The 27,084-nt window shown below is 34.6% G+C and overlaps 1 protein-coding gene across 2 annotated transcripts in view; it reads left to right on the top strand.

Annotated features, from left to right (window-relative positions):
* LOC121411739 (centrosomal protein of 41 kDa-like) overlaps positions 1–23,012 on the top strand; it is a 38,372-nt gene extending 15,360 nt beyond the window's left edge. The window contains exons 1-10 of one of the 2 annotated variants that reach the window (XM_041604576.1): positions 986–1,609; positions 2,047–2,108; positions 5,047–5,113; positions 5,908–6,052; positions 10,977–11,128; positions 11,675–11,742; positions 12,447–12,561; positions 14,611–14,775; positions 15,875–15,931; positions 16,338–23,012. In XM_041604576.1, coding sequence (XP_041460510.1) covers positions 1,465–1,609; positions 2,047–2,108; positions 5,047–5,113; positions 5,908–6,052; positions 10,977–11,128; positions 11,675–11,742; positions 12,447–12,561; positions 14,611–14,775; positions 15,875–15,931; positions 16,338–16,453 — 1,092 coding nt within the window. In that variant the 5' untranslated portion in view covers positions 986–1,464 and the 3' untranslated portion in view covers positions 16,454–23,012. Of the gene's footprint in view, positions 1–985; positions 1,610–2,046; positions 2,109–5,046; positions 5,114–5,907; positions 6,053–10,976; positions 11,129–11,674; positions 11,743–12,446; positions 12,562–14,610; positions 14,776–15,874; positions 15,932–16,337 lie in introns of those variants that run through there. The other variant, XM_041604575.1, reaches the window with a different exon arrangement.
* The last annotated feature ends 4,072 nt before the right edge of the window (positions 23,013–27,084 follow it).

Here is a 27,084-nt window from a genome sequence, read left to right on the forward strand (position 1 = left end):
TGAACACGTGTCCCATTGACATAGAGGGCAGTGCATAGAAGAGTTACTCTTCAAAGAAGAAACAAATATGAAGAGTCTCCACTATTCAGACAGAGTCTGAACTTCAACCAAATTGTGATAAAATTTATGAAATAATTTTCCAAAAGTTAAAGAAAAAAAAATAAAGCTCAAAAAGTTCTGATTATTTTCAGATTTCAGAATATGGATTTTACCATAACATCAAAGTACACATTAGAAAACATACAACCTATAGAATATGGCCCATGTATACTGACATCACTAAATGTACTTTTAGTTTATTTTGTCTCATTAAATTCTGAAGAAAGAAAATCCCTTTTTCTTTTTAAGAAATATATAATTATATAAAACTGAGAACTACATATTGCGTATAGGCCTAACATCTATATCATATGGCAATTTAGAACACAAAGGGACAGTTAAAAGATAAAGCAGAGCATTGCATTGTCTTGTGAATTGACTGACCAGTCATTTTCAAATTGTTCACCCCATGCCAAGCTTTTAGTTTGCTTGTGTACATGCTGATGCTTGTGGATAATTGTTCTATAATTAGGTCACTCATGTATGTACATGTTTACCCCTCATTAGAGGTTTCTATTGATGCATGCTCTTCTCATTTTATTAAACTGATGAGGGAGTGTTTGGATCTCAGTACGTCTAAAAACAGCCTCCCCGGGCTGTTCAATATTTGCTAACTCTTCGATGCATAGATATTTGGCTTGATGTCGCCATGACAACAGCTTCCAGGTTGCTCACGGTGTGGTGTTGCCTGCACGATCAGTGTCCGTCCAGCATATGTTTAACTTTAACAAGAAACACTTGCCAAAGTATGCGTTGATATTTGCACAGTGCAAGAACCTTCTCAGTCGGGTTCCTGTATTGACATGGGTTTTACCTGTTACGCTCCAGTGCTGCCGATTGGACACCGAGACTTCACTATAAAACTACCTGTACGAGGGTGTTATAGGGGATTATAGGAAGAGCTTTTGGCTTTTCCCCTTGACAATTCGGCATCGATCTCTCTCACTTTTTCCAGCTGTCTTGACTTCCAGAAATCAATATTGTTGACACCCTCAAAATAAACTGGATGTTTCAGGACATTTATATTTTGTGAAAGTATTTGAACGATTCTCTGACTGACAGGATGCTAACATTGGATATAACATTGAGTTGATCAGGACTTATTTATAAACCGTTCTGATGCCTGGCACATGTTGTCTGGAGTTTTGGAAAGCTCACAGAGCATTATTTTTATCTGCATGTATTAGACTTTCATGAAGGTATCCCCTGAACCTCTTCCTTTACGAGTCTGTAGATCTACGAGAGAGATTTGCAACTGACTCGACATTTTTGAGTCTATGAAGGGCAGTGAAATCGTTATCAATTGATCCAAGTTTTCGGAATACACAGTGATTATTCCATCGGGTGTTAAAATCAAATGTTACCATGGCGATGATTAGTCCAAGGAGTCCTCGGGACAAGTACATAGGAGCAGGTGATCTGACTCATCGTGAAGTCCAGAAAGATGTAACGAATAGGAAGGCGAGGACAAAGCTAAGGCTTAGCATTATTCTCGATAAGAATAAATGTGGTAAGTGCTCGGATGAGCACCCAGCTTTTGCTGCCAATTTACTCAAAATCTTCTGATCATTCAATGATCAATTAGATGGTTGCAATGCGGTGATGATTGCGATCAACTTATCATGGTTGGATTTATTCCAAAGAGTCTAAATTTGGAAGCCTGTACTTATATTGATCACTTGGATATCTTTATGGTTCATATTTCATAATGACTACCATTGACAGTGATGTCACTATTATTGCCTAAGTGTTCTGAGATGCAAGCATTGTTGTCATGGTTTCCTGATTCAGATTCTGTTTGAGCTCAAAAGATGATCTGTGTTTCTAATGCTGTTGAAGCATTTTACATTCTGCATTAACATTTCCTTACTTTGTTGTGTTATCTGTCTGTAAAGAAATACACAGCTAACATTTTCTTATTTATAAACTCTTTGTATTTTTTTCCAGATTACAGATATAGGAATAATGAAATCTTCAAACGTATGAAAGTGACAACATTTGTTCAATTGGTGAGTAAATGCAAACAGAATACTTTTTCATCAGCAATAAATAAAGATGAAGTTAACAATGAATTCAAGTGTAGGCCTATTTTAATTGATCTCATTGTCAAATTTAAATTTACTATGTTTCATCTAACCATTTATATTTTATTAGTTTACAACATACATCAATGTGTTTGTTTCGAGGTAGGTACATGTATTCATGATGAATCTTTTATTTATCCGAGAAAGAAAAGTGATTCTTTCACTTGTATATGTTTGATTCATAACAGGAAGAATTTGTTGAATTGCTGGTTTCACATTGATATTTAATTGCATTTTATTATCCTGACACATATTCCAGGGAATGTATTTTGGTATAACATTGTTTTTGTGCATGCAAGAGTCATCTATCTGCCAGGTGACACGACATTTGCTCTAGCGACAATTGTCTTGGCCTTAATTTCATCTGAGATGTAGGGTAAGGGTTGCAATAGGGTTACAATGTAGGTTTTTGAGGAGGGTATAGTGTTTTAAACCCAGGGTTGAAGTTTGTCTTTCAGTTAGTATGTGGAATTTAGAATGGAGCAAATGTCATTGAGCCATCTGCTGCATCTTTGCTATAAGAAGACATACAAGAAGCTAGGTTGTATGCCTTGTTTTGTTTTTGGAGGGGGGGGTTCAGACGTATGTAGATGAATTTCTGTGGAGGCTGATTTTTTTTTCAAATGACAAGGAAGGCTCCACTGTGTTATAGAATATATAAACCAATTATAACATTGATAGATTACCAAGTAATTGCTTTGAACAGTTTTCTTTTAATAATTGTTTATTGATTTTAAGTTTATTTAATGCAATTTATGATTTTTATAATGTGATCAGGATGAACAAGATGATTATGATCATAAATTTGAAGGATGAATCATTATGATGAATAGGAGGAGAAGGAGGAAGAGGAGGAAAAGAGAGACAAAGTTCGAGGATGATTTAAAAATGATGATGATGATGAAGATTGTGATGATGATGACAGTGATAATGATGATGATGTACTGTAAGAAGTGTTGATCTCTTGATTAGTCACTGCATACTGGTGGTAAAGGCTGCATGGAAATGCATTCATTTGGAAATTGTTCTGTACTCAAACTGGATGGAATTGAAAGCAAGTTCAATTGTTAAATGTGTGCCAATTTCATTTGCATTGCCTGGGGGTTAGAAGAGATCTATTGAACAGCAATTAGAAGAAGGGCTTTTGTAAATAACTTGTGCACACATTTTAGCTTTTCATCTGAACCATCACGTCTTTCCTGGGGCCGTGTCATAAAGCTGTTTGTAAGTTAAGAGCGACTTTAAGAACGACTGGGGATCCTTTTAGTTGTAAATGATATTCACTATTAAATGTTCATTGGTGATTATTTAGCGCGTAAGAAAGGTTCACTAGTCGTTCTTAAAGTTGCTTAAGTTGCTTAAACTTATGAACAGCTTTATGAAACGTAATTGTTTAAGTTGAGAATCACAACTCTCATGTAGGCTTACAATGTACCATGGAGGTAAAACAAAAAACAAACAGATGATCTGTATGTTCAGTGTGTCTTATGTGCTACTGTCAGTCAGAACTTAAAAAAAATGAAGAAAAAGTTTTTTTTGATAGGAGAGGAAGGGGGATTCCTGAACATTAAAATTGAACAAAATATCAGGTTGTTACTCATTCTCTACATGATTACTTAAACCCCACCCCCCCCCTCATAATTTGTAATCTTTTCCCCCATGTCTCTACTCTCTCCTTTATCTCTGTAGTGTGGTTGGTTCTCTTTCAAAATGAAAAAGAAAGGATATTGTTATTTGAGTAGAGTTTCGCTGCAAGTTGTTGCAGAGGATGCCATGAATATCTTCATGCTTGTAATAAAGCAGACAAGTGCCAAATATTTGCTATCCTCTCAAGGACATTATGCTCTTCTTGAGATCTCTCTGGGAAAGCTCTGACTTCTTGACTAACTCAATAAAAAGATAATGTAGGCCTATATATCTGAGTTGGCAAATTTATTTTAGACACCGGCATCATGAGATTTCTTGAGAATACATGAGTCTCCAATAGTGTGAGTTTTCAAATGAACTCATTTACTGGTCTAGATCGACAGCAAAATTATTAATTATTTAGATTATCTGTAATGAAAACACAATTAAATGGATATTTTGTGGGTTTCATGACCTTCTTCCTCCCTGTTTTTTTTTGTCGTGTACAGTGCATTAATTCATGATTATAAATTGTTTAATTTCTTTATAAAAGTTTTGTAGAATTTGCAGTCAGATTTTCTGTATAATTATGCTGATCAATTTCATGTGCAACAATCAATGGCCTCCATGCACATGATATTTTGGTAATGTTTAAGAGTAGTGAAATTATAATTGTGAAATACTACAAATGAAATAAGATGCAAATAATAAAATGAATATTGTACAAAAAGTGTTTTAGATTTAATGAATAAAGCAAGCAAAGCAATTTAAATACCAGCACTTTGTTTTCATGCACATTTACGCAACAAGTTGTACAACCTTTCAGTTTGTTTAATTTTTGGGGTAGGTTGAAATTTCTGCTCAATTGATTCTCCATGCCGTAAGCAGGCAGTCTATGTCAGATTTTTACTTTTATGAGCATAATAATATTACAATTCAGCTATATATATGGCAGCCAATTAACTTCATAGATGACATTTATTATTAAAGCTGTCAAATTACACCACAGGCATGTATCAGTGTGTCACCACTCTGAGCCTGGTTGCTAGGTGATATGGAAAGCTCATTTCAGGTATTTCCTTCCTCTCCCTATCTCTGTCTGTCTGTCTCTCTCTCTCTGTCTCTGTCTCTGTGCATCCTCTCTTTCTGCTGCCCCCCCCCCCCCCCTCTCTCCGATCTTTTCCCTCTCTCTCTCTCACTCTCCCTCCATTCCTGTTTTTTCCCTTTCTCTTTACAGGTTATACAAGTACACAGTATTAGGGAGAATGAAAGAAAGGATCAGTCAAGGATGAGGAGCATATCAGGTAGAGGTTCACAAATTCAGGCTTTTATCAAATTTACCAGGGTTCCATCTTACAAAGAGTTGCGATTGATCCAATCAACGTCTTTATGGAAATCCATCAATGTCATAATTTTTTTCCTTCAGAAACTTGCACAATGTATTTTGAAAATGAAGAGAAGCACTCTGAATTGTCAAAAAATGATGAAATGTATGAATATGCATCATGTTTAGTAAATGATTTGAATATAAATGCATTTTAGATGTTGACGTTGCTGGCTTTCTATAGTTGTGATTGACTGGAACAATCGCAACTCTTTGTAAGACAGGGCTCTGTTGTACCTGAGGGATTTTGTACATGTACATACCAAAATATATTTGGAAGGGCAAGTACATAGTATTTATTTATTCATTTTTTTTAAGTTGTGATATATTTTGAAAACATGGAAACGAATATTCCTCTCCTGTCTGATATTAAATAGTCAAGTGTAAATGTATGTAGATCTGAAATTCTCACATCATTTTCCATGTGTTACCCTGTAATCTGAGAGCATGTATTCAAGAAGCGGCTTGTATCTGATGGTGCAATCATAGCAGTAGTTACATGTGATTTTTAATCCATTTAATGGAATCAAATGGTTAAGTACCGAAAAGGTATGGAGTCACAATTCTTCAATGGCAATGAAATTTGCAAAATAAATTTTCAGTGATGAAATGAAATAAAATAAAAAAATTGATACTAAATTATTTAGACACAGTTTAAACAATTAAACATCTTTTTATTTATGGGTGATCCTATGCCTTTGTTCACCATTCTAGAAGCAGAAAGACCTGAAACGACCGATATAAACATGAACGGTGGTAGTGGTGATGGTCAGAGCCCTGTTCCGTCCTTAGCTTTGACAGAGGGTGACTTTGGAGGACAACCCGAAACACCTTTATCATCAAGATCAACACTTCAAAGGTAGGCAATCTATAAAAAAGTCTCCATCTATTAAGAGAAAAGGAAATTCACATTGGTAATCAAATAATAAAAAAGAAGAAAAGTTCTTGAAGTAACAGTGGGCCTTTTCACACATGAATCTTGAATCATCATTGTAATGATGATTGCAATTCGTCTTTTAGAATTGATCATCAGACCTTTTACATGCTCACTCGAAAACTAATATGAGTAAAACTTAAGTGGAATTCACCTCCGGAGTAAAATTTGAATTTGTGATTAGCATTCATGATTCTAATCATGTTCTGGTTTGGTTGCACACATGCTAAAAATTTGTCATTAGCCTTATTTTTCACTGGAATCATCATTCAGATAACAATTTTTTTTTCCGCGTGAAAGGGTGGTTAGAAACATGAAATAAGGTATGATATGTATACAGTGTTCTTTTATTGAATGGGTTGGAGAACACAGTTGTCACTAAAAGAGCCTGTGTGTATTCAAACCTTTGGACAGAGACCTTTGGCATTTTCACAGTAACTACATTTAATTAAATCATGAGGACTCTCTAAACATGTAAACTTGGTTGAAATATGATTTTTTAATTAATTTACATAACAATGAAGTGTTACAACCGCCGAGACCATCAGCCTGCGAGTCCATTGGCATCTAGCATCAATAGTAGTAATTGCTTTCTTCGTAGGAGCCAGTTTTTCATTCTCAGAAGTATCTAGATCTTACTGTCTTTTTGCTGCCATACTTGATACCAAATTACTCTTCAAGTACTTGACAACAAAACTGCTTACAAATTCCTCCACAACTTTTCTCCAGCTAGAATTAGGTGAATTTTAAAGAAGAATTCTCGTTAGGCATCCTTTAACTGCACAAGCAGTAACAGTGCCCCTATATACCATTACTCAATACTCCTTCCAAAACATACCATTTGGCTGTCATGCGATGTCACAAATGATCAAGCCATTGTGCTTGTTATTCTCTACCTGTAATTGAGTAAGTTCTCATCATTGGTTTTGTTGTGAGACATTAGTATTAGCATAGTAAAAACAGATTTCAATTTATGCATTCAAATGATGAATGCTATTGATCAGCATTTTAGTTAGAAATCTCCCCTCATATTGAATCTTAATTTCTATCTGAAGAACTTGTCTGTTTTTCCTGATTGTTATGAATTTCTCAAACATTTAAAATGCTATACGTCACAAATACCAAATATTGAAATATAATTTGGTTGATCAAAATGAAAAAGTCAATGGTAGAAAAAATCACAGGGTTGGGTATACATGTGTAAGTTACTGCCTGAGTTATCATACAGAACATTGGCAATGCCATGATCTTTAGGCATATTTGTTTAAACTGTTGACTGTAAAGTCTACCTTATTAGCATTCATGAAAATTGCATGTATTACCTACATGGCCCTTCAGTGGTGCATTGAAATGCATATTTTTCTGTGCATGATTTGCCTGTGCAACATATCAGAGCATATTGCACTAAAATCTGTCAAATTCCCTATAAGCTTTATTTATATTTGCAATACCATGCCATATCGGATGGCCTATTGAATGATGACCAAGATAATGATGATTATATTGGTTAGTTTAACTTCATGGGATATCCAAATATTCCACATGTTACGGCCAATATTTCTGGCATCCTATCCTGACTCATCCAAAATGATGTAAATGTCGGTGTTCACACCTTTTCAATCCATCTGCCCTTGGTTTTCTGACAAGGTCGACCCTTGGCGAAAATTTGATATTGTGAGGAGAATTTGATATATTGCTGGGCAGATGCTATATTGTGAAATGAATTAGGATGATAGAAGAGAATTGAGAAAGGGTGTTTTTCTTCAGATTGATAAATGCTCTTTACATGTAGAATATTGTTACATTTTTCTTGTATATCAAAGTGTTGTATTGATAAATGCCTCTAAGACAAGACCATTTTTCCAAATATACCTGGTGATGGCAGATATTATTAAGAAATATATCTGTCGGAATCTTGTACCTGTTGTCCTAATCACAAGTTACATTCTCTTTTTTCTGTCCCAAGTGAAATGCAATATGTGCCACAGAAAGATAAAAGATTTTTTCTACCTAAGTGTGATATAAGCAGGTATTTATGAAATTGTATTCAAGCAAAATAGTGCTCTCAATTGTATTCCATTTTGATGTGAATTGCAAAAAAAATGATCTTTGTTTTGTGATTGCATTTAAATTACTTATTCATTCAACCAATGATGATTATAAAAAAAATGCTTCCCACTCGGCACTGAATATCAAATTGATATGTTTTTACTTTTCAGTGAAAGCGCCTTTATTGAAATGAATACACACTCTTGTCCACTTGCTATCTGAATAATCACATGCTACAACCCACAAGTATGTTTCGGCGTTAGATCTATGCCAATCTCTTTTTTTATGTTTCACCAGAAGCACCTTTAAATGAAAACATGTGTATCAACACTCTTGTCCACTTGTAATATGAATATAGTCACATGCTTAAAAAATGCTCAAAAGCATTTTTGTGCTTTACATCAATATACAATCACTGTTTCTTTTCTATAGATGCATATAATATAATTCCTAGCAGTTGATACTTCAACTTGCGATCGATCCTATAACTTGCAATCGATCCTATAACTTGCGATTGTAACTACGACTTGCGATCAATACGTTGACTTGCAGTCAATCCTTTAATTTGAGATTGATACTTGGACTTACTTGCGATCAATACTCTACTCACAATCGATTGATACTTTGACTTGCGATCAATTGATGGATATTTATCTTAGAAATTTTCATTGATTTTGGAATATTTCCCAATAATGACAAATTTAATATATAAATAAAAGGGTCAATTATATGTATATGATTCATAGTTTTCTGTAGAAGGTTGTTATCAATGATATCAAATCCTTCACTTTTATTTAATTTTAGGCTAGATATAATTTTAATTATCTCCTGTGCATTCGTTGGAGAGAAAAACACAGAACTTTGATTTCTATCCCCCAGATATTGATGAAATGAATGGGAGTTTGTTGGTATCCCAGCGGGCCACTTCCATTTACGAGTGGATACAATGCGCGAGCATGGGGTCTCGAAAAGCACCCTAAACACATAATTTCCATATATTGAAAATGCACCCCTTAACAAATAACAAGTATTGTCGTGTAAAACCCTACCCTTAACATGAATTTTGAACAAATCGATACTCTTGACAAGTATTTCCTGAAATAAACCCCTAAACAAGTACAGAAATATTTTATTGTAATGTCAAGGGTCCTTCGGTCGTTGCTTTTACCCTTACACATCATTTGGTTTAGTACGACCCCACCTTCCACACCTCGTGCAAATCGGACTCTAAACACGTAATGTTTGGGCAAAAAGGACATCCTTTATAATAAAACATTTTAATTTTGTTTTATTCCCGCAAATTTGATCCTAAACACGTAACTTTCCTAACGAAATAGATACATGTACCCTTTTTTCATTATTTTTGTGTTTTTGACACCCTTATCAGTATCACGTTAATTATGTAACGTGCCCTATCGTGAAAAAGACGTCCTTTTTACGTTTTTTAGGGTCTCGCATGGTATCCACTCTTCAATGTAAGGGTTGGTATACTCCAAGAGAGGTTAAATCCAACCTGTGAAAAATAATTGTTGAAAATATTTGCCTTCTGAACTTAATCTTTAATAATAGAATCATTATGCATAAGCTAGGTTATGTTTGAAAACTTTTAACTTGCGATCAATAAATAATAATGTCTGTATCTATCTGCGACAGACTACCTTATTCGTCCACATGATGAATTGAAATCTAGTTTATGTTTTTCTTTTGAGTCCTCTCTATTTCCTGATGCTGCATTGAGTGCTGGGTAAAATTTATAAATTGCATATACCAAACATTAGTTTGGTATTTTTTTGATTGATTTTTTTGATTGATTGCAGGCCTTTACAACTCCTGGGTCCATATAACACAAAGGTTAGGGATGAATTGTATGCTTGATTTTCACGATTAATTGGACATAGTAGTCAATGCAATCAATTGTAAAAATAAATTTCTATGAGGATCACTAAGCTCTTTGTTTATATGGGCCACTGCTGTTCACAAGTTATGCACGATTTTAATACATGATTTTATGCACTACTGGATCATCATCTGAAGCCTGCTACATAGGGATTTATCGTTTAGCATAACTTACATTTAGAACAACCTCTTGGTCAATATGTAATCCATGATTTGTACAGTCACCTGATGATAAAACATATATCCAAGATGACAGTATCTGTGAGATGAACAAGCCAATACATAACTACTTTATTCTCTATCTTGCATTCTCTAGTCACATCACATGGATTTTTTTCTATATGTTTATTGTTTTGTCATGATATATTTTCTGAATATATAATTTTTATTATCTCTAGTTTGTTTGCAATTGAGCACAGTCAAATTGTTGTAGGTTTAATGTTGAAGTTCATGTTAACATTTTTAATCTAGTGATTATAGAGACTTCATATGATCTTTAAAATGAAAATGTGTTTTCATATGGCACAATTATAACTGTTATATTTGTTGCACCAAGTTTGGTCAAAGTGATGTCACAGTTAGATTGTTTTTTATGTCTTTTTAGAAAAGTATTTGAAGATTATAATGATGATGATTATCACCAGCATTGTCAGTTCATCACCATCATCCCCATTTTCACAAACTCTGTCACCATGATCAATATTATTGTCATCACTTTGCTCTTTACTAAACCATGAAGCTTTTTTATAGCTCCATGCTATAACCAACAATACCAATATTCACCAAAACCATCACCATCATCATCATAATCATCATCATTATCATTATCTTCAACATCATCATCATCGTCCTTATCGTTGTCATCATAAAAATGTCTAATGAATATTCTTGATACTTATTGCAGTGTAATAGCGGGTGTAGGGGAGTTTGATCTGTCTGGAGAGTATGTGGATGACCCGACCCCAAGGTCAGATGTCACAGGACAGTCAGATTGTCCGTATCTTCTCCTTGATTTGAGGGAGAGAGAAATATATGAGCAGTGCCACATAATTACAGGTATTGGAAAAATACATTCGTGCATCGGGTGATTTGCCCTAGGAATGACTTCAATACAAAATCAGATTTGGCATGAACAGAAGGAATGTTTGATATGTATTAAACATTTTATTACATAAAATGTTGAAAAATGAAATCCTTGTTATTCCTTCAGAGAAATGGCTATATGTATTGAAAGTTATGAATTGATTACAATTGGAACTTTTTCGCTTTCATACAAAAGTCATGCATTACTTATTATAAGTTTGGACGTTGGATTAAAGTGGACTGTTTGAATAGATGGATTATGTGCTTCTTCATGTAGCATTGTAGATCAAAGAAATGACATTAAAATAGTAAACTTCAATGGAATTGCTTCATTGAAGTCCAGGGGCTGGGGCCGTAACACAAAACTTAGCAATGATCTATGATTGATTCCATTGACTACAGTGTACAATTAAATGTGAAATCAAGCTTACGATCAATCGCTAACCTTTGCGTTACGGGCCCCAGGTCATGTGCTGCTGATTTCCTATTTACTGTCTACGTTTTTTTTTCTATTTCCAGCCGAATGCTTTCCCACAGCAATGTTATCAAGAGCAGTCAACAACTTTACAAAGAACATCTTAGAGTTTGTATCCTTTTCATGAACTAATATTACATTACATTATTTGCATGTGTTTGAAGTTCTCGCAGTTCATGAATTTGCACTAATACTTTTGCAAACCCATTATTCCTATTATGTACTAAACTATAGAAGTTTTCATAATTTTAATCAATTTTTCCAAATTTTAGGCTAGCAACCTTAGAGAAATCACACCAAAAATTTCTGTAACCTAGAATATTTTATCTTGATTCTGAAAGATCTTTCTCTGGAAATTTCAGTTGATGTTATACAACTAAAATCAATGTGTGTACATGTGTGACAGGATCACATTCTCGTGAAATACATATACAAGTATGTAAATGCATTTTCTGCCAATGGATGATACAAGAACAGTATTTTTTTTATATTTTTAACCTATTAAATGCTTTCTGGTTTCTTTTTGGATTTAAAAAAAAATAATCAGATCTAAGAGGGTGTTGTAGAGCATTGTGGCTAAAGCAAGATTACATTTATGTAAATTTTTACATAACAATTTCACTATTATTATAAAACAAATGATGCACAGGTTTGTGTGTCAGTATGACTAGTGAGCATGCATTAACTATGGAAGCAACTCTTCACAACCCACCATAGATACCAATATAGTCTCAAAACTCCACCTGTTTTATCCTGATGATGTGTTAACTATAAGGCTGAATAGGATGAAAACTTTTCCTTAGCTGCTGATTTCAGAAAAACAAACCAGGAAAGATCATTGTGATATATGATGAGGACGAAAGGAAATCAACTGATGCAGCGACCACATTTGTACAGAAAGGATTTGATAATTTATTTTTACTTTCAGGAGGTAAGCGAAATTGCAAAATATTGTGCACAGAATTTGTCCACCGCTTATTTCCCGTAATTTAAGGTTTGTGTCAAATGTAGCAGCAACACCATTCACGCCTAAAATGTCCTTTGAAAGTAAAGCTACTCATTTTATGGGAACAGTAAATTGCAATCATACTTTCATTCTAACTTATGGCTGATTTTTTTTAATTTCACCAGTACACTCAAATCTGTGGTTTATAACATTTATTTCATGAGGACCTCTCTTTATTATTACACTTTTTTGTGGGGAGGGGGGGCACTGCAATAGAACAATAAAGAAAAAAAAACTTTTCTCCAAGGCATATTACGAAGTGATTATGATGGAAAATCTAGTATTGATTCCCTATTTCAAGAGTAACCAGAAAAATATTGTCCAAATTATTTTTTTTTAAACTAAACCTAGGATTATAGTGGTAAGAGGACATATTATAATCCTTGTATATTTTAATATGAGTGGTGTAGAAAAGACATACAGTATATATTAAGTGGTATTTTACTGTACAGGTTTTGCTTCATTTGTGTAAAATGTCCTTTAGTGGCCAAAGAGGTTTTTTGTCTCACCTGCGAAGCAAAGTGAGACTATAGGCGCCGCTTTTCCGACGGCGGCGGCATCAACATCAAATCTTAATCTGAGGTTAAGTTTTTGAAATGACATCATAACTTAGAAAGTATATGGACCTAGTTAATAAAACTTGGCCATAACTGTTGACTGAACATCCTATTAGAGTTTCATGTCACATGACCAAGGTCAAAGGTCATTTAGGGTCAATGAACTTAGACCATGTTGGAGGAATCAACATCGAAATCTTAACCTGACGTTAAGTTTTTGAAATGTCATCATAACTTAGAAAATATATGGACCTAGTTCATGAAACTTGGACATAAGGTTAATCAAGTATCACTGAACATCCTGCCTGAGTTTCACGTCACATGACCAAGGTCAAAGGTCATTTAGGGTCAATGAACTTTGGCCGAATTGGGGATATCTGTTGAATTCCCATCATAACTTTGAAAGTTTATGGATCTGATTCATGAAACTTGGACATAATAGTAATCAAGCATCACTGAACATTTTGTGCAAGTTTCAGGTCTCATGATTAAGGTCAAAGGTCATTTAGGGTCAAGGAACTTTGGCCGAATCGGGGGTATCTATTGAATTACCATCATAACTTTGAAAGTTTATTGGTCTAGTTCATTAAACTTGGACATTAGAGTAATCAAGTATCACTGAACATCCTGTGCGCGTTTCAAGTCACATGGCCAAGGTCAAAGGTCAATGAACTTTGGCCGAATTGGGTGTATCTGTTGAATTACCATCATAACTTTGAAAGTTTATGGATCTGATTCATGAAACTTGTACATAAGAGTAATCAAGTATCACTGAACATCCTGTTCCAGTTTCAGGTCACATGATCAAGGTCAAAGGTCATGTAAGGTCAATGAACTTTGGCCATGTTGGGTTTTTTTGTTGAATAACCATCATATCTCTGTAAGTTTATTGGTCTAGTTCATAAAAAGAGGACATAAGAGTAACCATGTATCACTGAACATCTTGTGCGAGTTAGAGTAGTATTCAAAGTCAGCACTGCTGCTATATTGAACCGCGTGATGCAGGTGAGACGGCCAGAGGCATTCCACTTGTTTTTCTCTCAGTGCTCAGGGTTGAAATATTGAATTGTCTGTAAGTGCTGTTACAGGTTTCATCTAATTCATGAAGATACATGCTTGTTGAACTTTCAAAGCCAGTGGGGGTGGGGGTGGTTGTTTAATCCCCCACCCAGTAACCAAATTGTCAATACTGTCAACATAGTGTTAGTTGTTTTTCCTTTTGCATCATACATGTACATTTTCTTGCTTTGATAAAATCCCAAAACATTTTGTACTCGCATGTCTGACAAAAACAAAAAAATCACACAAAATGATACTGTGTACAATTCCAATAGAGATAGTGTTTTTCCATCCAAGATTCACAAATGATTTTTAATTATCTTTGCTACATTGACTACTGTTCTCTACTTGTTTTCAGGTTTGAAGGTAGCAGCACAGAAGTTCCCAAAGGGTCTGGTCACTGGGACCCTACCAGCCTCCTGCATACCACCACCCCCTCCCAAGACATCCAGGACAGCAAAGAAGGTGAAAGTGAAGACCCCGCCCCAGATACCGGCCGATAAAACCACCTTCGCAGCAGAAGATATCCTTTACCTCATTCAAACCTGTGATAAATGGATGTTGTTTTTATGCCTCTGTCTGCTGCAGTTAGTTGCTGGAGTCATTTAGTTTTGGTTTGTCTGTCGTTCTATCCATCCATCTGCCAGTCTTGGTTTCATTCTAGGGGTGTTTGATAAACTGTTTGTTAAAAGAGTGACTTTCAGAACAACTGATGAACCTTTCTTACGTCAATGAACATTTTGGTGTATACCAATTTACTACAAAAAACAATCACCAGTTCTCAAATTCGCTCTTAACTTTCGAACAGCTTTATGAAACACCCACTGGGTGATAACTAAAGAACCATATTAAAGATCAATTTCAAATCAGGGCCATGTTGCATGAAAGTGACCATTGTAGTAACTATGCCATCCAATGGTATCTTTCATGAAATCCTTGATTCTGATTGGCTGTTGAGCATCGTTACCATGGTAGTACCATTGGATGGCAAAGTTACCATAATGGGACCCTGGTGGGTATTTCATAAAGCTGTTAGTAAGTTAGTACGGGTGACTTTACCCATGACTGGTGACCATTTCTTAAGAACTAAATCAACGGCAATGAAAATCTGGTGTGCATCACTTACTACGAGAAAGGATCACAGTCATTTGTAACTTACAAACAGCTTTGTTGAACACCAACCTGATGGGTGTTTCATGAAAGTTGTCGGCACTGACTAAACTTGTCAGTGCTGACAATTTCAGTAAAATGCATGGTTTTGATTGGCTGAGAGCACTGGTCTCTGACTGTTACTAAGGTAACTGTCGGAGAAAGACAACTTGTCAGTGCTTATGACTTACATCATGAAACGGCCCCCTGATAAGATTTAGGGGGAACAAGGTCACAGAGGTCATTGTTTTACTTGTAGGTGCCTAGAAAACGGGGGGGGGGGGCTGTTAATGCCTTGTCTTTGCATATATGTTTCTTTATTTTCTGCAGATTATATGATATTGTATTTGACTGGGAAAGGGGAGGAGGGAAGATCATTTCAATATTATATTATAATCAATTGAACTGTTTGCAACATGGTGTAGTGTCTAAAACACATTTCTTTTCCTTGACTTCTGTATTCTGATTTCTACATCTTGAAAGTTTGAGCAATCAACTGGATGAGAACCTAATTCCAAAGGACAGTGGCAGTAAGTTCCTATTTTTCTTTGCTAAACTTGTATTTATGAGTTGTTATAAGGAAAATGTTGCATGTGTCATGTATATTTGCAACAACATTAAACTAATTCAGTCGAGCCTGCCTTAGCTTCCACCTGTATGGAGGGACCGTCTGTTTGTAAAGATCCCAAATTTGGTTTTCCACATTGAAACATGTATTTGAAACTTAAACCAGAACCTGTCCATAAAGATCACTTGCTCATAAAGTCTTCTTTACTTGTCCCATTTGGCAGTCCTTATATACAGGTTTGAATGAACATCAAAGAATGCATAATAATGGTAAACAGTCTTTTGAAAAAAAAGAGAACTTTGCTTTGTATTGTGTGCTACTTGTTCATCTTAATAAAACCACTCTGTACTTCATTTGTCATGTTCCAGGTCGATTGAGCCGTGCTACTCCCGCAGCCCAACCTGACCCTAATGCAAAGATACTGTCTTCAAGATCTTCCACGTCAATGACTTCAACCACAGTGCATTCATCACCTTGGAAGTAACCTAGTATGTCCCTTACCTAAAGGCCAGTGCTCACCTCGCCACTGAACTACGATGCGATGTTGGATGAAACGGCATTTTGCAAATTCTAATGATGTCAACAAATTTTATGACCCTTCTTGAGGTTCACAATGATTATAAGAATACCAATGTCAACATTTTGATCAATCACAAGCTTTTGTGTGCACTAATTGCCAAATAAGCTTAAAATCGTAGCTGACTGTGTAATCATAATCATTATGGTTTGAATTTGCCTTAATTACTCTAAGGGGACACAAGATAGTCATAGATTCCTTCTTAAGTATCAAAATGACAAGTACTTTGGATAGTAGTATGTTCCACATACTTATTTTCATTTGAAATGCTATAAAGTTTTGCTTCAAATTGTAAGATGTGCGATTGCCTTTAATAAGCCAATCCGGTAAAGACCCTTGGCCTTAATGACACCGCAAACTACTTGACCCAACTGCAACCAGATTTGATGACTAGTAGTCATATGCTTTGAATACTTTTTTATTTTCAAGTCAGTCTTGGCCAAGATTTCAAAGTGAGTAGTGAAAATACATTAGGAGAATTATAACGATTGACTCTAGTTCTCAAGGTTTGAAATTAATGTAGGAATACTGAAATCTAAACTTTGTTTTACTGCTAGCCTTTCATGTAAAGGAAATTCCAAATTAGCTTCTAGTAAATAATGGACCACAATTTTGCTGTAGCCTCACTACAGTTTAAAATTGGGCATTTTTTTTTAACAAGACACTCCCATCAATCAGTGCAGATTGAATCACAAGCATTTATACTGATATTCAGAAACTTGGACATTATGCTATTTCATATTTGAATATTTATTTCAAATATGTTTTTATTTCCAAGATCAGATTGCAGCTAGGTCATGTAGTGTGTGGTTTCGGAGGCAAAATGTACTGTGTATGGGATCCTCTGATTCCGCATTCATAAATGAAAATACCCTTTTTTCCCTTACAGTGGGAAAAACCAGCCATACAAAATCATCCCTACTATCATAAGTAAAAATATTCTTTTTTATAGAGCTTTATACATCGGGACAACGTCTCCAAAGCATTTGCATGTTAACCCCAGTCATTGGTTTCTTGCGTGCCTGCGTACAACGATTGCACCTTCTCCACTCCCTGAGGAGCATTCCAAACCATATCTTACCTAAGAAGCCAAATTAACTTAATTGAACTTCTATGCAATATAAAACGAAAGTTGATCTTGGCAACCAAATGTTTGTATTCAATCAACTAGTAGCAGTATATATTACATTTTTATTACCAGTCCACCAAAATGAAAAGTATCTGAAGTATGTCTTTGAATAGCACATTAAACTTATTTAATGTTAGAATATAAGGTGTAACTAAACATTTCCTTCTTATGTAGAAGTAATTCATGTGAAAAAAGGGTTGGTTTCAAAATGTACAAGAGAGTAAATATACATGGCGGCCACTATGCATCCAATGGAACAGTTTTCCCCATGACATGGTGTAAGTTTGTCTCGTGAGTGAGACGGGCGCTGGGTGTCGGACAGCTGCAGCGTCATGTTCTTTACATGATGTCATAACTGTGCTGGGTGTGTTTCACTATCATTTATGAACATATTATGTGAGATTTTGACAAATAAAATCACTTCTTTGATTATTTTAATTAGCGATTAAAAACTTAAAAAGAAAAAGCATGATGTTCCTGTGAATTTGAGATACAAGATCTTGCTGCCCAAAGGACTATTTCATAAAGTTCTAGTGAATTGTGAATTTTAATGTAATCTGTCATCTCTCTTCTTGCTGCCTAGATGCTGTTAAATCATAATGATAAATTGAATGAAATTCTAGTGAATTTGTAATTTTGAAGTTCTAGTGAATTTGGACTGCCTAGATATTCTTAAATCATAATTAATAAATTTGAATGAAATTTACACACTTTGCCATAAGTACTTTGCATTTCAGAAATTATTCTCTAAGGTTTGTGAAGAGTACAAAAGGATTCATGAATGTGAGGTACTATAAATTGATATTTATAACATGAATAGCTTCTTATCTGTAATGTTGTGTGGTGGACACGGATTCAGACACAGTTGTAGGAGTATTGTATACTAGTGTATTTATTTATTGCTTCATTATCTCTTGAAACAAATGGACATGGAGATTGTGATATATATTTATATACTAGCACAGTGCAAGCAATTGTAATTGAATAAATATTGTTGCATTTGATGTACATTATTTGTTTTATGTGAGAGTTTTCCTGGAAAGAAAACAAATATGCAATGTATCTCTCCATAGTACTTATGAAAATAGTTTAGATTATGCTGTGATGTGTACTATCTCAGTTCTCGGTTGGACTCTTCAGATCCTCAAAAATGTATTTACCCTCTGTAGGTTGGGAGACATATTCAAGGTTTCTCTTTGTCTTGAATGTTAGCCATTGCATATATGGAATATGATTAGATAGGGGAAAGTGGACTTAAATTGATACCACTTAAATTGATACCATTACCAGGAGTATGTGGTGGCACTCCTGAATAAAAAGCCATTTACATGAAATAACTAATCATTACACACCCTTTATTGACAACATGATTAAAACAGCAAAGCTGTTCTTTAGAAAATGCAAAATTGGTAACTTATTCCTATTAATGAACTACTGTTATTAATGAGAACAGTTTATATAGGCGAGAATAGAATAGCACTAAAATGATGAAATAGAAATTTGTCTCTTAATGGGCTCTTTAAATTGTGCCGGGGTGGGCTTTCTTTGGTTGATACCTTGCTACCTCAATACCCAAGGCATTAAAGTTGGTTTCCTTTTTTTTTCTTTGTTCTCACTGTATTAAAGTTAAGAATGATTCAACATATTAGGGTCATGTCTTACAATGAGTTGCTGCGATAGATTTGAATTAAACTCAAACGGATATATAATTTGATCAACCTCAATTTGAGTTTGGTTAATCAGAACTCGGGTAAGAAAGGGGCCTTAATTTGGTATGCATAAGGGAATGATGATAGCATGACAATCATTTTTGGTTGCAAGTTTGAAGGTCAAAGGTCATAGAAGTCCGAGTCATTGTACTCACACTCCTCCAAGTCACTGTCTTATCCCGAGATTTGTTGATGATACTGTTATTCGCACCACTTCCTGAAATGGTGTGAATGAGTTCTATTCTTAGTCCGGGCCATGACATAAAGGCAATAAATCATATTTACATTGATTAGCATCAGCTTTAGTCCTAAACTTCTCAAATAGTAGTCGGTCCTTACCCAGGTGTAACATTTTGATCATGTAGTCTTGCGATATATACCAAATTGAATGGTAACGTATTTGGAAATTTCAATCTTCACATTATTCACACAAAAGACATATTGCTAAGGAACAAAGAGGATCACAGCTTGCCTTTTAATCGTTCTCATTTACTGACAAAGATCAAACAGCCTTCATAATATCTATTCTTTTTATTACATTTGCTTGTTTTATCAAAAGGAATAGGTGTCAAGACTAGTTTACAGTATAGGGGCCTGTTTCATAAAGCATAACAATTGTGATAACATTGCAATTTTGGCATTGTGCAACTGACCTCTAAAGGGACCACCCCCCCCCCCCTTTTATAAGAGATGCAGACATGTTGATGGGATATTGTGTTAAGTGACTTCTGACATGTGTTACAAGTGAAACCTACATGATTTGATTTATGTCAATTTAGTCCATGAAATTGAAAGAATAATGATATTAAAGGGGGAGTCCAGTCAAATTCAATATTTCTAAAAGAATATAGCAGAATATTTGGTTGAAATAAGTTTATAAGAAACTTTGACAAGGGATACCAAATATTTTGTATTTTAAAGGTCTATTGTTGTTGTCATATCTGCAAGCAGCTGTCATATGTATGCTGGTGTTTGCTGATAGTTTGAATTTATGTTTTTATATGAATTACATTTCATTTATTTTATATTGCATCCAAAAACAATCACACATGTTTACCGGCTTATTTGACAGATCTGTTGGTTCCTCATAAACTATTTAATAATTGGAAATAGTGGAATTTATATTACATGAACTACCAGAGTGCAGCTTCCAAGTGAGGTAAAAATCAGAATTTCTTTTTTCTTTATAAATTATGTTAGTCCTCTCATTATTCTACTTTTAAGAGAACAAATTTGAGATCATGGTAGAATTTCTCTTTAATGGTCATTGCATAGCTGCTGCTCTTAAGGAAAGTAATGTGGTTATGACATGTCAACAGAAACGGCTTCTGATGATGATCGTTTACTATTCAAAGTGAAACCAAATATTTATTTATGTCAACTTCATAATGATATTAATAGTGATTAATTATCATTGGTATGTATAAACACATGCCAATCAGAAAGATAGACATGGAAAAACCTCTTGCCATGATCTGTTTTCAATCAGATTAAACAGATTTCATATCTTGTAATCATCCATAAATAAATTTAATTACAATAAATGCATTGTATACTAAAAAGGTTCAAAGGAACAGATAGTATTATGAAATATATGTATGTATTATGAGATACACAAGTTTAGTGAGACTGTTAAGGACTGAAATTTTGTTACATTGACAGCCTCAAATAAAAATGACAGTAAATTATTTTTCATCGATTTGGGACTTTGTGAGAAGGATGATAAGTACTTGGCATAAATGACTTGATATGAATTTACGTAAATCAATTGCAAATCTTTTTTTTTCTAAACTGGTCCACTGTACTACTTTCACATACTTTGTCATATTTCTGAATTTAAATTCATTTCAAACTTTATTAAAAACTTCATACAAACATGAATGTTTTATAGAACATCAATTCAGTACTTCATTTTCAATCTTCTGTAATTGTGATGCTATCAAACTTGATAATAACATTATGATGTTAAGCAGGGCTGGTAGAACAGTTTTCATACTTCCCTGGGTAAAATATGACATTATTGTTATTATTATAATCCAGAGGTATTGTTTTCAAGACTTGTATTCAGTGTAGCTCTCACCAATGCAGCATTTGTAGTTTGGGGTACAAACCAAAGTTTGCCTTGAATCCAGAGTTATTATTTCACTTCATAGCAATCTTTGTCTTTTTTTGGTCAGTATGATTACCCTCGGTTGTACGTGTATGATATATTCATATGACAAGTATTGATTTAATTATATAGATTGGATTATTAATGCTGATGTGCAGCACCAGGCTAAAACACATATTTCTATCCACCCTATGTTTTAGGAACAAATGAAATAGAAATATAGATGGATTAAAATATGATAATCAAAATCAAAAGTTGCACTATTGTGCTTTAAGCGCAATTAGTGCAGTTTTGTTTATGGTATCAAACTGCAGTGTCATAATAATGATTATGAATTTACTGTTTGTAATCTGTTTCGCTTATCAAATTTGAGTGGCTCAAGGACAAGAAAAGTACATTTTGACAGGTCGTGTGTTTATTTGATATTGAAAACGTTTTCATATCAATTCTAATGAAATATTTCCATGTCTATAATCATCTTTGTTTAATATTTTGATGTTCACTTCACAATAGTTTAGTGAATTCCCTTTAAGAGAGTGTAATTTAAAATTTGAAATGCCAAAATATGTAATTATCTTAATGTAAGTGTCCAATATGACACATTGTTTTACTATTAGTTATTTTGACGTATGTCATGCCATAGTTCATTTGTTGTGTTTGCACACTATCAGAGCACTTTTTTTATTTGCACGGATTTGTGACAAACTAAATTGGTTGCAATACATTTCCATAGAATTTGAATGTTTTTTTAAGGAAAAATATGTCCTTCATGTCCATTCTTTTTTTTATTAATCTTTTTGTATAAAGTTGAATTATGAGTTTTAAGTTAAACTATGGTATCTGTTAAGGAGAAAATACACCCCCTTTCCTGTGATAAAACTTGATTAATTGACCTTTATTTCAGATGTCATAGTTATTTGCCCAAATGGATGAATGTTATGAAAGCAAAATCTCATGTCATATCCAATTCTTTTGACCCCAAAATTGAGAAATTACTTTTCAGCCAGATGTGATTTAATTTCTGATTGCACTATATATGCATGAGTGAAATATGTGCATAAACTTTTATCCTGCAACATATGAAGTTTACACTTTAGCTCGAATGCGGTTGCCAATTTGCTTTTTGTTGATCTTTGGATACACAATAAATCCAGAACGGCTGCGGATTAAGATATAGTAACCATGCAGTGAATATTCGATTTATATTTAAACCTTGTTGTTTTAAATACAAATTTAAATCTTTCGAGATTTAAAAGTTAATCCTGAAGAATAAGACAAAATAAATGTTAGATTGACCTTTCTTTTTAAAAACAAATTAAAGAAATGACTCTTTAAAAAAAAACAGGGCCTGAGTGATTCTCTTTCCTAGGTGAGTTCAAAGTCTCATTATGAAATGAACATATATTGTGCTATTCCTTGTCCTGATGTTAAAGTCAGAAAGTTGTATATTTTCCTTTGTAAATGTGTTAAAAGCAATTCTATCATAGAAATTTAATAAACACGTATTTGTTTATTGTATCTGAGGATTATTGATGTTTTGTTTCAGTGGCGTTTTGAGAAAGTGTCGAGAGTTGCTCAAGATATCTCATTCTAGTTTATCATTGGGCATAGAGTGGATGAGGGAAGAAAGAACAAGCAGAAAAATAGTTAAATGGAAAGGCAGAGACACGAAAGTGATGAAATTTAGTTTCATTTTCAGATGAAAACATATTTAGCATAGGCGGATCCAGGTGGGGGCCCGAGGGCCCGCCCCCCCCCCATTGGCGGAGCAAAAAAAAACATTAAAAAAGGGATCGAAAGAAAAAAGGAAGGAAAAGAAAAGAGAAAAAAGAAGAGGAAGACGAATGAATAAAAAAAGATGAGAGGAAGACTTGGAAAAAAATATTTCATGTCACTATATAAAATTTTCGCTCGCGCTCGCTCTGCCTGTTAAGTGATTCACATTTCTTGTTCAACATGGAGCTTAAATATCAAGTTTGGAAGTCAATATACAAAACATATTTCTCCTCGGAAATCGAACTTTCATTAATTTGGGTGATTTACAAATTCATTTTTAAAAAGTACTCTGTAAAAATGTCAGTTTTATGGTCTGAATATTAACATTATGCATTGATAAATAAAATATCAATTTAATAGTTAAAGTGTCCCTTTTGTTTAATATCGCGCTTAGCAAGATAAATGGGAAGATATATAGTCATCATATTCGCATGATAACATGTCCTAAGGATGTCACGGTCCTATGTCTCAAACTCTCAAATAATGAAAAATAACAGCTCTTTATCAAGTGCGATTTATATCCACCTTACAATTTTCCTACAAAGTGTTTGAAATATAAAGCTGAAACTGATCCCCTTTTTCAGATCGGAATATCAAATATTTTAAGCCCGTGCTTCGCGCTCGCTTTTATTTTCATGATAAAAGATGTATTTTAAATGCCTAGATTCTAGGTCTAAATCTGAAACACGCGCGCGCATGTTCATTCAGTTATCCAGTTTCAGATGATAATATCAAACATTTTCTGCTCGCCCTTTGTGCTCGAATTGTTAATGTAGGAAGATCCCTCCTTTCTCATCCCTTTCATGATTTTACAAAACATGAATATAGTGTCCCGTTCTAGGTCTAAGTCTCGAATTTTTCAGCTCGCGCTTCGCGCTCGAATTATTTCATTGTTGAAATATGTAACGTCTTCATGGCTAAGTGCAAGCAGTCCTTAAAAGACACTTTTTGATCAGTTCAAAACGTATACAAACATTTTCTGCTCGCGCTTTGCGCTCGCATTATTAATGTAGGAAGATCCCCTCTTACTCATCCTCTTTCATGATTTACAAAACATGAATAGAGTGTGCCGTTCCAGGCCTAAAACTATAGAATTTTTCCGCTCGCGCTCGTATCAATTGTTTAGTTATATAGCTATCCTCTTCATGATTACAAAAATTGATTAAAATTTTCCATTCTTTATGTAGAAATGTATGTAGGCTGCATCCGCCCCTGTTTAGTGTTTTATCATTGTCCTAATGTTAAAGTCCTATGAAAGGGCGCTTGCTCTTAAATCAGATGTACAACAGCACGGCATAAAATCATTTGTATTTACAAAAACATGTTTAAATTCTATAGTGATCTTTTTCTATTGGATTGCGTGGGACCTGTTCTATCAGGGGCTGTGCCAATAGTGTAACAAGCATCCCTACGATTTTTTTTTCAAGTGGTAAATAAAGAAGAAAAGAAAAGTGAACAAAGAAGTATATATAAATGGGGAAGCTTAAGGGCGTTTATCTATTATGATTTGCGCTCTATAAATGTTTTTAGTATCACTGTACCCGAATATGTTATTTGATTATTGAAAGAAGTATCGAGTCACGTTTAGGACCAATGTCATCTTGCATGTCACTATTATCAATATTAACCAGGGGCGGACCCAGGATTTTCCAAAATGGGGGGGGGGGCACATTTTCCTAGGAAAAATCTGACGAGCAAAAAAAAGGTATTCACTTTCAAGGGGGCGCACTTCTGTTATAACGTCATTTTTACACATCACAAATTTTAATTGTGGCTCTCAAATGGGGGGGGGGGAGGGGCACGGACCGGCTGTGCCCTCCCCCCCCCGGATCCGCCGGTGATATAACCATTGTTCCTCTTCATCCTGTAACAGTAGTCGGTATAACTTGCCAAACATGACCAAGCATGGCCTGGCGGAATCCCCCAACAAATTACAAACAGGTTGCTCCGGAGATGAAAACTTTTTAAATCGTTTCCGCGGTCAACACGACACTTCCATGTAAACTAAACAGTTCTTTCTTGTGTTCAACATAGACTTGCATGTGAGGGATAGTAAACAGTATGGCCCGTATTCTGAAGTCGGGTTTAACTTAAACTCCGGTTGAAAGTTGTGGTTTAAGTATGGATAGCCAATTGTTACATAAATCACTGACGGTAGAGATATCATATTTCAGCTCATTTGACTCTCAAAACACCCATAATTGTCTATGAAGTATAAACGATAATTAGATTCACCATCGATGAATCAGGAAAGAGAACAGTAAACATAAGAACATGCAACTTAATAAAAAAATTGACACTTTTGCCGGGCTTCCCATAATTTTAGCAAAGAGTTAGACCATGGTCTAAGTTAAACATGACTTCAGAATACGGGCCTATGTATTTGCTAATGATATATATCACTGTTCCTAATTTTATGATCCTCTCAAGCTACTGACGTTTGCTAAATGAAAAAAGTGGATTTATCGACAAAGTTGCCATTCGAAACATCAAGCATGATCGCAATGAAGTATATATATATTTTTTATGTTTGTGAAATCTGATATTTTCAATATAATGTAGGATTCTAAAAAGTGGTTTTGGGGGTATGGTTCGGTTGAAATTTATATTTAAGAATTTGTTATATCTCATAACGGTATTTCAACTATACAGGCATTAAAATATTTTCATCAATAACTAATAATGCAAGTTTTTTTCAGGTACGAACAAAATAACTTAGTACACCATGACGAATCAGGGGAGAACATGAGAAAATAAGATACCAGTCTTGTGCAACATTAGCATAGGCCTGCCTCGTCGGGTTTGTGAATTTTGAAAGTAAAACGAACAACGTAACAGTTGTATTCAGTACAAATTTTACGAGAGCAAACTGAGTAGAACACGATCGAAAGACCGAAGTGAAATGTGTACCAATTTTAACACTGATTGGAGAGAGTCAGTTTGGCGACAGAGTTGCCGTATGAATATATTCTTCATATGCATCTTTACTTGAGGGCAGAAACTCATGCATATACATGTATATATACCGGCCATATTATATGATTTTTCAAGTTGGAAAAATATATGGAAAATGAGGAAGAAAAATAAAGAGAGGAGGAAGAAGACTGAATAAAAATAGAGATCAGAATTATGTGAAGTAACTATAAAACCACATCTGTTATTCAATTAAGAGAAGAAGAAAAAAGAAGAAGACAAAGAAAAAGAAAAAAAAAGGAGAGAAAACCTCCGACGCCTGTAGGCCGTCTGATTGCCTCCTTTCAAAAATAAAATAGCGCCAGCCCCTAGCTGAATTAGTTTTCCTGGCACTTCATGTCTTCTTTCGCCATGTTCGCTGCTAAAGTTCATTAAACTATAATTTTTGTTAGAAAGAAGATATCTACTCAACAGCTATAAACTGAAGTACATTTTATACCAAGACCCACCCCCCTTCCCCTCCGGAAGAAACTATCGTTTTGCCCTGTCTTCGAATCATCATTATTATTGTTCTAATTTAGATCATTTTTCAGAGAGTCAAAAGGGGCCTAGGCTTTCGATCCTAGCAGAATATTCTTCGGAGGCAAAATGACCTTCGGAGGCAATAATAACATCAGTTCACTTCGGGGTCATTTTGCCTCCGAAGAAGATTCTGCTAGGATCGAAAGCTTAGGCCCCTTTTGACTCTCTAATTTACTCCACTGGCTCTTTTTTTTAGATAAGCAGTTTTCAGCAGCTTCTTTTGCCTTAGATCATTTTTCGTCAGTGATCATATTTCAATAGAAACAATAATCAATGCATAAAACAACACATTGCTGTGGACAGAGGATCAATATTGAAT

This window comes from Lytechinus variegatus, chromosome 3 (assembly GCF_018143015.1).
Source record: "Lytechinus variegatus isolate NC3 chromosome 3, Lvar_3.0, whole genome shotgun sequence".
Classification (NCBI taxonomy): Eukaryota; Metazoa; Echinodermata; class Echinoidea; order Temnopleuroida; family Toxopneustidae; genus Lytechinus; species Lytechinus variegatus.